The sequence below is a fragment of the Typopeltis vanoorti genome, chromosome 19, assembly GCF_054136105.1.
Source record: "Typopeltis vanoorti isolate ZY-2024b chromosome 19, IOZ_Tvanoo_1.0, whole genome shotgun sequence".
NCBI lineage: Eukaryota > Metazoa > Arthropoda > Arachnida > Uropygi > Thelyphonidae > Typopeltis > Typopeltis vanoorti.
In genome coordinates this window covers 22,392,781-22,406,495 of record NC_143567.1, presented here as the reverse complement: position 1 = coordinate 22,406,495, position 13,715 = coordinate 22,392,781, and the positions used below count along the sequence as shown (strand labels likewise).

The following is a 13,715-nucleotide window of genomic DNA, read 5'->3' as shown; positions in this document are numbered from 1 at the left end:
TCAATCCTGATGACTCAAGACATGAGACAACAATGTGACAACAATGCGTTTGTCTCATGAAGGCAAACACATTGTTTGACATTTCAAAACAATGAAGAGACAAAAAACGTTTCCAATTTTGGCTTATCTTTTTATATATATATATATATATATATATATATATATATATATATATATATATACAGTACTGTTGACAGGGTGGAGCATAGAGGCAGCCTGCCTCATGGCGCAGCTTGCACTTGTTCAACCATATTGCAGGAGGTACTGTCACTACGATAACATTTCCTGTTAGCATAGCAAGCGAGGAAAGAAGTTTTTCCAAGCTTAAACTGATTAAAAATTATTTGCGAACAGCAATGACCCAAGAAAGATTGGTTGGTCTGGCAACTATATCGAGGCAGACATAGCTTATAATTTAAATTTAGAAGAGCATATAAACAGTTTTATTGTGCGATATCCCCATGGAGCAAACATTTAATTAATATTATTATGTAATCGTTTTACATTGATGTTTCTTTCTCTCTTCTAAAAACAAAATAGCAATTGGAGATTTTCTTATATTTTTGTCTTATAATCTATCAGGGGCAATATTTAATTGTTTGCCTCGGGGCACGATCTAATCTGGTGATGGCCCTGTATATATATATATATAAAGAGAGAGAGAGAGAGAGGGAGAGCCAAAAGTTACTTTACCATAATATCCTTCTTCTTTGAATGCCATCTTCTATTCATGGTCAGCAACCACCTTGGAAAATTTTGAGCAATCCTCAGCCATTCTGAACAGTCCCTCAGAGCTTATGTCAGTCCACTGTCTGATGTCTACTAGCCAAGATTTTCTTTGTCTTCCTTGTCCTCTTCTTCCATTTATCTTCCCTTTTATAATCATTTGAAGTATCTTATATTTTTCATTATGAAGTAGGTGACCAAGATATGGTCACCTACTTCATAATGTTTTCTTTTTTTTATGACATCTGCTGTCGATGGTATTTTAAACATTCATCTGTATAACCAAATCTCAAAGGCTTCAAGTTTTTTTGTTTTTTTTAATCGATGTTGTCTTCAATGTTCAAGTTTCTACACCATACAGCAGTACAGACCATACTCTAAGCCAGGGTTTCCCAAACATTTTATGTATTTTTAAACATGGAAGTAATTCGGGAAAGGGAATACCGCTGTTTATGACCAGTCATAAAAATTGCCTGCAAGCTGATTACAACGACGGGTGGCTTATCCTCTGTTCTCAAAACTGAACGAAATAACATCTGTGTTGCAAATGTTAGTGACCAATCAGCAAAGAAGTATAAAGAAAATTTTTCCACTGAAATTAAAGATCAAGGTAGTCTGTATCCAGTTCTCAAATCTAGTAATACTGAATACTTTCTTCGCAAGTTCGTATTGTAGGGTAAAAGTGCTCGTTTCGAAAACCATAGTGCCATGATTTTTTAAAAGTATTAGGCATATATATTAAATTTTAATATGAATAAGAGACAAGGGACTTTGTTTAATTTTAGTGTTAAGAAATCTCTTATTGAAGGTGTTTGTGATGCAATAGTGATTCATCCACCTCCAGCCTACAAAGTGATCTCCAGGATGTACAAAACGATGGGAAAACTATGCACACAGGAGAAAAAGGAGGATGTTATTGATGAGTTCACCATTTACATTAATCCCTTCCTCTCTTCCTTTTAAGATTTTTTGAAATATGACTTCTGAGTATATGTTAAAAAGGAGAGGCGACAGCATACATCCTTGTCTTACTCCTCGTTCGATGTTAATGGAATCTGTAATGTCATCAACCTTGAACAGATGCCTTTTGGTTCCAATGTAAGTTTTCAATGATGCTGATGTCTTTACCACCTAATACAATTCTTTTTAATAATTCAATCATTTTAGTATGTTGGACTTTTCAAATGCTTTCTCGACGTTGATGAAGCAAATGAATACTTCTTTGTTTTGGTCACTACAGTTTTGGAATAAGATATGAGAACAGAAAAGAGGCTATCCTGTTCCCAAACCACTTCTAAAGCCAAATTTGGTCTCACTTGATGGTGTCTTCACATTTTCTTTATACTATTTTTTGAATTATTTTCAGAAATATTGTGAGAACAACTCGTTAGACTGATCATTCTATAGTCATTACAAGTTTTCACATTTGCTTTTTTAGGTTGCATGATAAAGGTTGACTGTAGCCAGTCTTGAGGGATTATGTCTGTATTATAGATCTTATTAAATAGCATTACTAATATATTAATGTTAGTAATGTCAATACCAGCTGAAATTGACTATTTCAGCTGGTATTGTATTCTATCAGGGACTAAGGCTTTACCGTTTTTAGCTGAGTTCAGCACATATTCTATCTCTGATCTTAGAATAAATAGACTGTCCATCTGTTCATAAGTATTTTTTTGGTTTTGTCTGTTATTAGTGAACAGTTCTGCTACATATTTCATCCATTCTTGAATTTTATCATCCTTTTCTCCTTTTTTGTTTCAAAGAATACATTGTGTCATGCTTATTATTACTTGACACTTCCAAGGAGTCCAAGGACTCATCGAGGGAGGGCACCTGCTCTACAACTCTGTCTCCACTACTCAATCCACCCAACTGACCGCAACTAAACCAACGCCATCTACAGGGTGTTCGGGATAAATTTGACAGTTTCGTAAGGAAAAAGAAAATCTTCTTTGTATCTATTAAATTTAATGAATTGACAAAAAAACATTACAGGCAGAGTTAATTACAATACTATCAACAAGATTTACTCAAAATAACCACCATTAGCATCGATCACAGCTTCAATTCTGCTTCGGAACCTCGAACAAGCTGATGCTACAGTCTCCCTGGGAAGGGCCGCAAAAACTGTTTTAATTTTATCCATTAACTGGGCTTTTGTATTACTGGAAGTGCGATTGGTGTCTTTTTCAACTGCGCCCCATACAAAATAATCCATGGGGTTAAGGTCTGGGGAGTTTGGAGGCCAAACATTTGGACTGGTGAAGTCGTAGAAATTTTCAGACAACCATTTTTGACTTTTCCCAGAGGTGTGGCAAGGGGCCGAATCCTGCTGCCATACATACGGCCTACCATTGGCTACCCTTGTTATCCAGGGCTTGACTACAGTTAGCAACTCCACGAACAAAGCCCGAATTCCAATGCCAGGGTTCTTCAACACCTGTTCCTGCAGATTTGCGAGGAATTCTGCTGTACGAACGCAATCAGATCGTCTGCTAGGGATCTTTCTTCTTGCTACATCCTCGTAGTCACCATTGCAAGTCTCTAGTTCATGCCTGATTGTTTTTACTGTATTCAGGGAGCATTGGGCAGCAGTCGTAATATCCTTATTTTGATGGCGGGCACGAATCATCATGATACAAGTTATTCTCTTCCATGATTCAGGTGGGTTCCAGCTATCCATCCTTTCTGACATCTTGTATATGAATGAAGAAGGGTCCAAACTTTTAAATGAAGAGAAGTGTGTGTTAATACATGTAACTTACGGAAAAATATAATTAATTATAAATATGTCAAATTTATCCCGAACACCCTGTACTATCAACCGCCACCGCCACTAGTATTTCCACAGACATACGAAGCCCACGGCGGGATTCAAACCCACAGACTGGAGAGCAGATATGATAAACACTCTGCCAGCCAGGCCAGCTGGCCGAGTAGCTTAGCATAGAAATTCTATTTCTTTACATTTTTCATTCATCCAGATTTCTTTTGCTTCTTTGATCTTGTCTTTAATAATTTTCTGAAGCTCTTTATATTTTGTTGGTTATGATTTCAATATGATCTGCATTGATCCATGAGAGAAAGAATTTCATCAGTTATCCAGTCATTATTTTTTAATGCTCTATCAGGAAACAAAGTATTGGCACATTTCTCTATGTAGAAATGTGCCAATATTTGTCCCATTATTAATATTAATTAATATATTAACATTAATATATTAATTTGTCCCATTATTCATCAACCCTTATAACGTCATCATTCTTGATTCAGACCTTGACTCAGTTTTTTCTTATCTCTAGGTTTTGTAACTTTCCTAGACCAAACCTTTCTTTTATTGATGTTCTCAAGTATTGCTTTCAGTGTAAGTTTTAACTGTCACCAGCAGATTATGATCAGAAGCAATAACTGCCCTAGGATAGGTTTTTGTACTCTTTATGGAACTTCAAAATCGTTGATTAATCAGCAAGTAATCAATTTGGTTTCTGACTATATTCATATTATTATCCTATGGTGATCACCGAGTATACAGCCTTTGGAGTGGTAGTTTAAACCATGTGTTTGCGATTATTAGTTCTTCTTCTTGGCACAATTGCATAAAACAGTCTCCTCTGGCATTTCTTGTTCCTAATCCATGTTCACCAACTATATCTCCACTTCTACCTTTTCCAACTTTAGCAGTGAAATCACCCATGACAATGTTAATATCATGTTTCTTTGCATTTTTCATTAGTTCTTTTAAGTGATCATAAAATTCTTCGATCTCGGTATCATTTTTGTCAGCAGTAGGGGCATAGACCTGTATAAGATTGATATCTAGTTGTTGACCTTTCAGTTTTAATAAGATCATCACATCTGAGTAGGAGATGAAGGTCAATAGTGCCTTATTGTCATCTTTGTTTAATATTATTCCAACTCCGTTTTGATTACTTCCAACTCCGTTTTCACTACTTCCAGGGTAGTACATTGTCATGTCATCAACTTGAGTTTTGTCTGATCCTGGCCTAACTTCACTCATTCCTAAAATCCCAATTCCAAATCTGTTTTTTTTTAAATTTGTTTTAAATTTTGTTTATAAATGTTTAATTAATTATTTATTTTTCTTTTATAATTTCAGATGATAAGAAATATGTTGATTAACTGTTGAACAAAAGAAATTTTGTTATCGAAAAGTGTTTTGGTAAAGTAACTTTTTAACCCATCCTATGTGTGAGTGTATATATGATATATTTCCTTGGATATCTGATATACGAGGGAGTCTGGAAAGTTTAGATAAGTCTATAACAATAATGAATTAATTTTATGCCTTCTTCTATATATATATAATTAAAGTTTTTGAAACTTACTTGAACTTTGATGCAGTTCTGCTTTCTGGTCCTTAACATTTTTGCTTTCAACTATTTTTATTTTGAAGGGAGAAACTTTATTACTGAACCAATCACTACAAAGCAGTGACATATAGTCTGCAGAATTTTCATTTTCTTTGGTATGAATGTTTGAAATGTAATCACCGATGTTTTTATGTGCTGCATCCTTTTCCCTTTTAACAGTAGATATGTTATCTGGGAAAAATCTTGGAGGTGGTGCAGGAGGTCTGTCAGATAATGAAATATATCTTGCAACTGCTGGTGGACAAATATGAGTGGAATCTTCTAATGGTGAATTCTGTTCCTCAGATAAATGAATCTAAAGGACAAAAAAGCCTTATATATATACACATACGCACGCACGCACGCACGCGCGCACACACACACACACACACACACACACACACACACACACACACACACACACACACACACACACACACACACACACACACACACAAAGACAACATAAACTATCTATAAAACAAATATATCTGTGGAAAAAAAAAGAAATACCTCTTTATGGAAATAAAGAAAATTTAGTCACCATTCTGCCTCCAATCTAGTAGAGTAATAATGTCATCCTTGATGTAATGAAGTGACCAAGCATGTGGAGATTTCACTTAGCAAAGTATATACAGTCGCCTGGCAGAACTACAATTTTTTTATCCTCCTCCACCTTTCAGGAGTTTTCCTGAATAGCCTAAGAGGACAGACCCTTTTACAAAATTCAATTCTTTCAACTGGGATGCTCTGATGTCCTGAAATCATAATGTACTGGCATGGTAGTGATATTACTGCACCTTATTATAATGTCACAACAGGTTATTATGACTTAGAAGGCTGATTTAAAGAATGCTATAACAAGCATGGGAAGAAAAAGAAAGTAGTAGTAGTAGTAGTTCATATATTCGGGAATTAGTTAAAGGAACATCTACGAGAGTGGTCTGAAAAGTTCTCAGAATAACTGAAAAAACGAATTTATAATTTCAAAATTATTTTTATTTTTCAACGTAATCTCCCTTAAGACTAATACATTCATTCCAGTTATGCTACAGCACCATTATCCTATCCCTGTAGTTGTTCTCAGTAAAATATGCTGCAATCACCTCTTGATTTGAAGAAAAACACCGACCAGCGAGGAAAAGTTTTAGTTTTGGTAAGAGATAGAAGTCAGAGGGGGAACCAAATCTGGGTAATAGGGTGGATGTTCCAACAATTCATAGTGCAGATCCCTTAATTTTCCCATTGTCAAACACTTTTGTGGGCAGGTGCATTGTCCTGATGAAAGATCAGAATAACATTCCCCAGCCTTTAGCATCACAAAAGACAGGTGCCGTGACCTTTCCTGATGATGGAACCGACTTTGTCTTCTTTGGTGGTGAACAACCGATTTCTGTCCAGTATTTTGACTGCTGTTTGGATTCTGGTGTGTAATGGTGAATTCAAGTCTCATTCATAGTAATAAATCGATGCACAAAATCAGTTTTATTTCTGTTAAAACGCTGCAAGCACTGTTCAGAGATTTTCATGCAAGTGTGTTTTTGATCTGCTGTGAGCAAGCGCAGCACCCATCTTGTGCAAAGCTTTTTCATTTGCAATTCTTCATGCAAAATATATCCTACACGTTCTTTTGAAATGCCTATAGTCTCAGCAATTGCATGCACTTTGACTTGCTGGTCATCCAATATTATATCGTGCACTTGATTAAAAATAAATCTAATATCAAAACTGGTAATGTTAATCTTAGCTCTTTAGTTTTTGCAGATTATTATTATTATTATTATTATTATAACCTTCATGGAGTCGGCAGACTCATCATGAAAGGTTCACTTTTTGGAAGTCCTTCAAGTGGATGATCAAGGCTAGTCATGCCATGTTTAAACTCGGCAGCCCATTTCTTAATTGTCAGAAACGAAGGAGAAGAATGTCCATAAACTTTTATGAACTTCAAATGAATTTCGTTTGCCGTTAAACCATCTTTTAAAAAGAATTTTATAACCGCATGATACTCAATTTTATCCATTTTCAAGGGATACAAACAACACTTTTGCTCCAGACAGCTGTATAAAACAAACTACTTGACAGAATGACTTGCAGTTTCACATGGATGCTTATGACAAATTTACCAACTTAGAAAAAAAAAAATCTTGCTGATAGTGTTGCCATCTATGGTCAAGGCCGAGAACTTTTCAGAGACCACTCTTGTATAAACCAATTAGATTGTTTATTATGGAATATGGAAAGCATTCAGATGTCAAATATTAAATAGGAATGGAAACGAATTAGATGAATGGTGATATAAAGCAAAAACTCAAGTAACAAAATGCATTTGAATAAATTTGGTGCGAGTAAGATGGAAAGACTGTTGCTAGAAGGAAGTGAAACAAGCAATGAGGAGATAAGAGATGAAGTGAAAAATCAGGACAGCAGAATAGATGAATCTGAAGTGCTTGTTAATGGAAATAATAGTAGTGTGAGAGACGAAAGGAGAACAGGAATACAAGAGCGAGAGAGACAGGCAATTGGGGGGGGGGGCAGAAACAAACTGCACAGAGAGTGGATGAGTGGTGAATGTGTGTATGGGGATGATCAGTCTGGGGAGAAATATGGGATGAATGATAATAAAAGTCATTGGGCAATGGCACGTAGTAGAGAGATCACAACCAACCGGTGACATAGTTATAAACCTCAAAGTGAACAGCTGTGTTTATTTACCAGTGCAAGGAGACTCAGAAATAAGAGCAATGAAATTGTTTCAGTAATAGACTTTATTCACACAAAATTGTTGGAATATTGGTTGAATTCTCATTCAACCATGGAAAACATAGTTGAATGAGAATGCTATCATCACAGGAATAGAAATGGAAGGATATGATGTTTTGGGGAGGAACGAAAGAAAAGAAGGGACAAGGACTGCTGCTGTTGATGATAGCAGGGGAATTAGGTCCACATAAGATACAAATGCAAGAGGAAAATGGTGCAATTGTTTTAAAGCAGCATAGTGCAAGGTGGAGTTTGACAGAAAGAGATATTTAGTTGGATGTTGTAGGCCAGGGAATGTAGAGAGTGATGATGAAGAAATATATAACAAACTTGATTAATGAATAATGGAAGCATGATCATTATAGGTGATTTCAATTATGGAAACATAGAATTGAAGCTATAACATTTGGGAATAAGAAAAAAAACGAATTTCTTGAGTTCTTGCAATACAACTATATTAGGCAGTACATAAAAAACACACACATGGGAATTGAGAGTTTTAGATCTGAACCTTTCATCATGGGTGTTTAAGGGACAAAATTGTATAACAGGGTGACCTCCATGTAGCCTTTAAAGGAATGTGGAAAACTGACCAGTGCATCTGACCTAATGTCCAGTTCTCACCTTCTCGTGGTGCACCCTGCTAGGTATCTACCTGGTAACTGAACTTTCGAGGATAGACTGGCAATTTGGAATTTAGCAGACCAAATTATATTCTTGGGGTGCTTAAGGGTCAAAGCTGTATAACTGAGAGGAGACCTCCACATAGCCTTTAACATGTTCGCTGCCACACCACTTCAGCATAGTCTGTTCCCATACGCCGAGCAATTTCACTTCTTCAAGGTCAGTACGGTAATCTCATTGCCAGCGGTAAGCGTCATACGAGTATACTCGTAGTTGGCTTGTGCAGAGCATATACCTTCTATGAGAATACACAGTTTTGATGCTAGCTCCACAAGCCAAGCATTTTCACTTCTTCAAGGTCAGTACAGTAATCTCGTTGCCGGCGGTAAGTGTCATACGAGTATACTCGTAGCTGGCTTGTGTGGCTGGTATACCAACTACGAGTATACTCATAGTTGGCAGCAAACGTGTTAAAGGAATGCAGAGAACCAACCAGGGTTTCTGACCTAATGTCCAATCCTCACCTTCTCGTGGTGTACCCTGTTGGGTATCTACCTGGATACTGAACGAATGAGGATGGGCTGCCAATTTGGGATTTAGCCAACCAAATTGTTCTCTTATTGGCTTAAACCAATATACAAATGATGGTACAACATGACATAATTTCATGCCGGCTGGGGCGTCACCTGGTTAACAATGGCCCTCATTGTTTTCGCCAGGGAACCAGGGAGAACAGCGAAAAGTCAGCTACTGGAACAAATCTGAAAGCACCCCCCAACTCAAAATCAGCAGAGTTAAAGATTACTATCTTTACCTCTGGTGATGTTAAGTTATTATCAACATAAGAAGCCTGAATGGCAAAGAAATGGAGCTGGCTGAGGAATTAGATAAGTACCAGATCGACATAATAGGGGTGACTGAAACAAAAAAGACCAAAACTGGTGAGATCTTTCTGAGCAATAAATACAAAATGTTATATTCAGGCAATGACAATAATGGAAAAGAAGAAGTAGCCATAGTATTCAACACAAAATACGAGGCTAATCTTCTTGAATGGCAGGCAGTCTCAAGGAGAGTGATGTGGGCAAATATCAGAATGGGGAATTGGACAATGAGACTTATTTGTGCCTATAGTCCCACAGAAGGTTCTACTAAGGTGGAAGTAGAGGAATTTTTTGATGTTTTAGAGAAAGCAATTGATACAACGAAAAAGGAAAAGTTCCTTGTTGGGGATCTAAATAGCAGAATAGAAAATGATTGTCAGACTTACAAAAATAGTTTAAGAAAATTTGGAGAAAAGAGCAAAGCTAATAATAATGGCAAATACCTGTTGGATTTCTGCTCAGGACATGGACAGGTTATTACTAACACCATATTCCAACATAAAAATGTGCACAAATTCACATGGAGAGAAGAAGCAAGGATTAAGAAAAGTCTCATTGACTATGTTATTGTTGATAGTGATGTTTTTCCACTGGTGCAGGACACCAGAGTGTACAGAGTATTTGAAATTTGAAGTGATCACTATTTAGTCTTGAGCAGGATAAAATTGAATTTCATATTGAAAAGAATAGCATGTAAGAAAGTTTTTATTATTATTATTATTATTATTACGGGTATCTCCATGGAGTCAGTAGACTCATCGCGGGATACCCAAGCTAGCAAAACAATATCTGTCATATCTCTTCTTGAATTCATTTACAGATGAAGAGCTCACAACAAAGTCAGGCAATGAATTCCACTCATTCACCACCCTCCAGGCAAAAAACCTTGTTCTGACACCTTTGTTAACCACACTCTTCTTTAATTTCCAGAGATGACCTCTTGTTCTTCCATCACTATCACACAGCTGAAACATTTCCCCTGCATCAATCCTATAAAAACCTTTTAGTAATTTGAATGTTTCTATCATATCCCCTCTTCTTCGCCTATCAACCAATCTCTGCAATCCACAAGCTCTCAATCTATCAATGTAGGGAGCATTTTTTATATCACTCACCAACTTGGTCACTCTTCTCTGAACCCTCTCCACAGCCTCCTCATCTCCAAGGAATCCAGGTGACCAGACCTGAGCACAGTAATCCAAATGTGGAAGTATCAATTTTTATATCAAGCTTTATAAAGGGGAATAATAACCTCTTTATCTCTGGATGTCAGTGTGTTCCTCAACAACCAAGTAATCCTATGTGCAATCTTGGACACCTTAGCAATGTGTCCTATGAACTTCATCTCCTTATCTACCAATACCCCTAAGTCCCTAGCCTCATCAATCTCTTGGAGTACCTTTCCATCGATGTAGTACACAGCTGGTAATCTTTTAATCCCAAAATGCAAGACTTTACACTTTTCCACATTGAACTGACATCCATTTTCTTTTGCCCATTTTACCAGCTTATTTAAATCCTCCTGCAAACTTTCAACATCAGCTTGATTTTTTATTGCACTACACAACTTTGCATCATCAGCAAACAACTGAATATCTCCCTTTAAGCCGTTTCCTATATCATTTATATACAAATTAAACAACATTGGCCCAAGCACAGAGCCCTGAGGCACACCACTGGTCACCTGCCTCATTCTGGACTCGGCTCCTCCATACACCACCTTATGGTATCTCTCCCTGAGCCATTCTCCTATCCATATCACCAATTTAATATCCATTCCCATCTGCTCCAATTTGCGTAACAGTGTTCTATGGGGTATCCTGTCAAAAGCCTTAGCAAAATCCAGAAGTACCACTGTGTAGCCAGTTCCTTTGTCCAACTCTGATGTTATTCTATTATGGATAGTTAATAGATTGCTAAGGCAGGATCTACCTTTAACAAAACCATGTTGGCCTCTATAGAGTATCATATCCTGATCCACCCATTCTTGAATTTTGTCTTTAACCAACTTTTCCAATACTTTTACCACTACTCCTGAGATGGTGATTGGTCTGTAATTCAATACTGCAGTTTTAGAGCCACCCTTATGCAAAGGAACCACTTTGCCTAACTTCCACTCCCTAGGGACCATACCAGAGTTCAAACTTAAATTAAATATCCAGGTAAGAGGGGTTGACAATTCATTTGCACATTCACGCAACACCCGAGCTGATATTCCATCTAAGCCTACCGCAGTGTTTGCATTTTAAAGCGAATAAAAGTTGAGCAGCTCTCAGATGTGAACTATAGACTAAAATACACAAAGATTATTGAAGAAAAAATGAAAGAGTTTGAGAACAGGAACCAAACCTTGGAGATTCAGTGGCAAGCCTTGAAGAAAACCCTGATTGATTCAGCCAGAGAGGCGTGTGGTGAGGTTGTCTGCAAGGATAGAAAAATTAGAATTCCATGGTGGACCCAGGAAGTTAAAGAGGCAGTGAAGGAAAAGAAGAAACCATATCAAAAGTTCCTGGCAAATAAGTCAGCTTGTGCTCTTAGAGAATATAGAAAAAAATGTAAGAAAGTGAAGCACTGTGTAAAACTAGCTAAACAAAAGTGATGGGAGGACTTTGGCAAGAACATAGAAAATAAATATCAAGAAGGTGGTAAGATATTCTGGAGGTTGTTAAAGAAATTTAAAAATGGAGGAAAGAGTGCTGTAAAAGGAATTAGTGATGATAAAGGTGACATGAAAACAGGAGAAAAAGATATCCTTGAAGTATGGAGTAATTACTTTGAAAAATTGCTAAACGAAACAAGCAGTGATAGCACAGTGTTAAAAAACATTCAACCGGCATACAGGAAGGAATACATATCCATATTTGAAGTAGAAAAAGCCATCAAAGGCTTAAAATGTAGAAAGGCAGCAGGAGTAGATGATATTCATCCAGAAATGCTGAAGTATGGTGGTATAAAAGTCTTACAGTGGCTGCACTGTATAGTTCAGAAAGCCTGGAACGAGGGACAAATTCCTGATGATTGGAGTAGAGCTCTAATAGTACCTATGTATAAAAAAGGAAATAAAACTGAATGTGAAAATTACAGAGGTATTTCCCTACTGGGTGTTCCTGGCAAGATCTATGCAAGTATACTTGAGAAACGGTTGAGAAGAATTGTCGAAGAAAAGCTTAGTGAAGAACAAGCTGGATTCAGGCCAAATAGAGACTGTCAGGATCAGATCTTCACTTTACGACAAATAGTTGAGAAAGCATGGGAATATAACAAAGATCTGTATTTAAGTTTTGTCGATATGGAAAAGATAAATGACAAGGTGCCAAGAGAGAAACTGTTCGATACACTACAGTTATATGGTGTAAATGAGGCATTATATCAAGCAATTCTTAGTCTTTATTTGAGTTGTAAATCAGCAGTTAGAATTGAAGGAAGTACAGGAAGATGGTTTAATGTTAAATCTGGTGTGAGACAGGGATGTACATTATTCCCTCTGTTATTCATTATCTATATGGATCACATTATGAAGGAAAGTGGTATTAAACATGATATCAAAATTGGAGATGTTAATGTCAGCTGTTTGCTTTATGTAGACGATGTTATACTTCTAAATAAATCCGCTACAAGTTTGCAAGATTCCCTGACTAAATTGAATAACTGTTGTAATAGGTATGGTATGAAGGTCAACAATAAAAAGACAAAGACAATGAAAATAGGTAGAATCGTTGGAAATGTCAACTGTGTTGTGAATGGAGAACCTGTGGAACAAGTAAAACATTTCAGCTACTTAGGCATGATTTTTAGTGAAAATGGTAAATTAAATATGGAAATAGACAAACAGAATCAACAAAGCTGGCATGGTAGGAAATCAATTGAATAAATTCATATGGAATAAGAGAGAAATTAAATGAAACACTAAATTAGCTGTATACAAGACAGTGTTCAAACCAGTTTTAACTTTTGGATCTGAGAGCTGGGGCAGAAGTAAAACACTTGAACCAAAGAGTAGACTGCAGATATGAGAGTCCTTCCTGAGAAAGATTAGAGGAGTGAACAGATGGCATCAAAGGCAATATCATATTAAAAAACGGGAATATTAGGAAAGAACTTGACATTGTCAGCATCCAGGAATGCATTAGCAGAGCTAATCTCAGGTGGTATGGTCACTTAAACAGAATGGGAGAGGAAAGATTAGAAAAAAAAAAAAATTCTCTGCCAGGGCAGCAGGAAAACGACCCAGAGGAAGACCAAGAAATAGGTGGATTGATATGGTACAAAGTGCCTTAGACGATAGAAATATAAGATCTAATAATATTGGAGTCTTGATAAGTAACAGACTGATTTGGAGGAA

The 13,715-nt window shown here is 36.7% G+C and overlaps 1 protein-coding gene across 2 annotated transcripts in view; it reads right to left on the bottom strand.

The window, feature by feature from the left end:
* The window catches only part of LOC150095906 (uncharacterized), a 271,111-nt gene that overhangs the window by 16,586 nt on the left and 240,810 nt on the right, over positions 1-13,715 (bottom strand). For both annotated transcript variants that reach the window (XM_090409259.1, XM_090409260.1), the window contains exon 13: positions 5,079-5,418. In XM_090409259.1, coding sequence (XP_090265385.1) covers positions 5,079-5,418 — 340 coding nt within the window. The remainder of the gene's footprint in view (positions 1-5,078; positions 5,419-13,715) is intronic.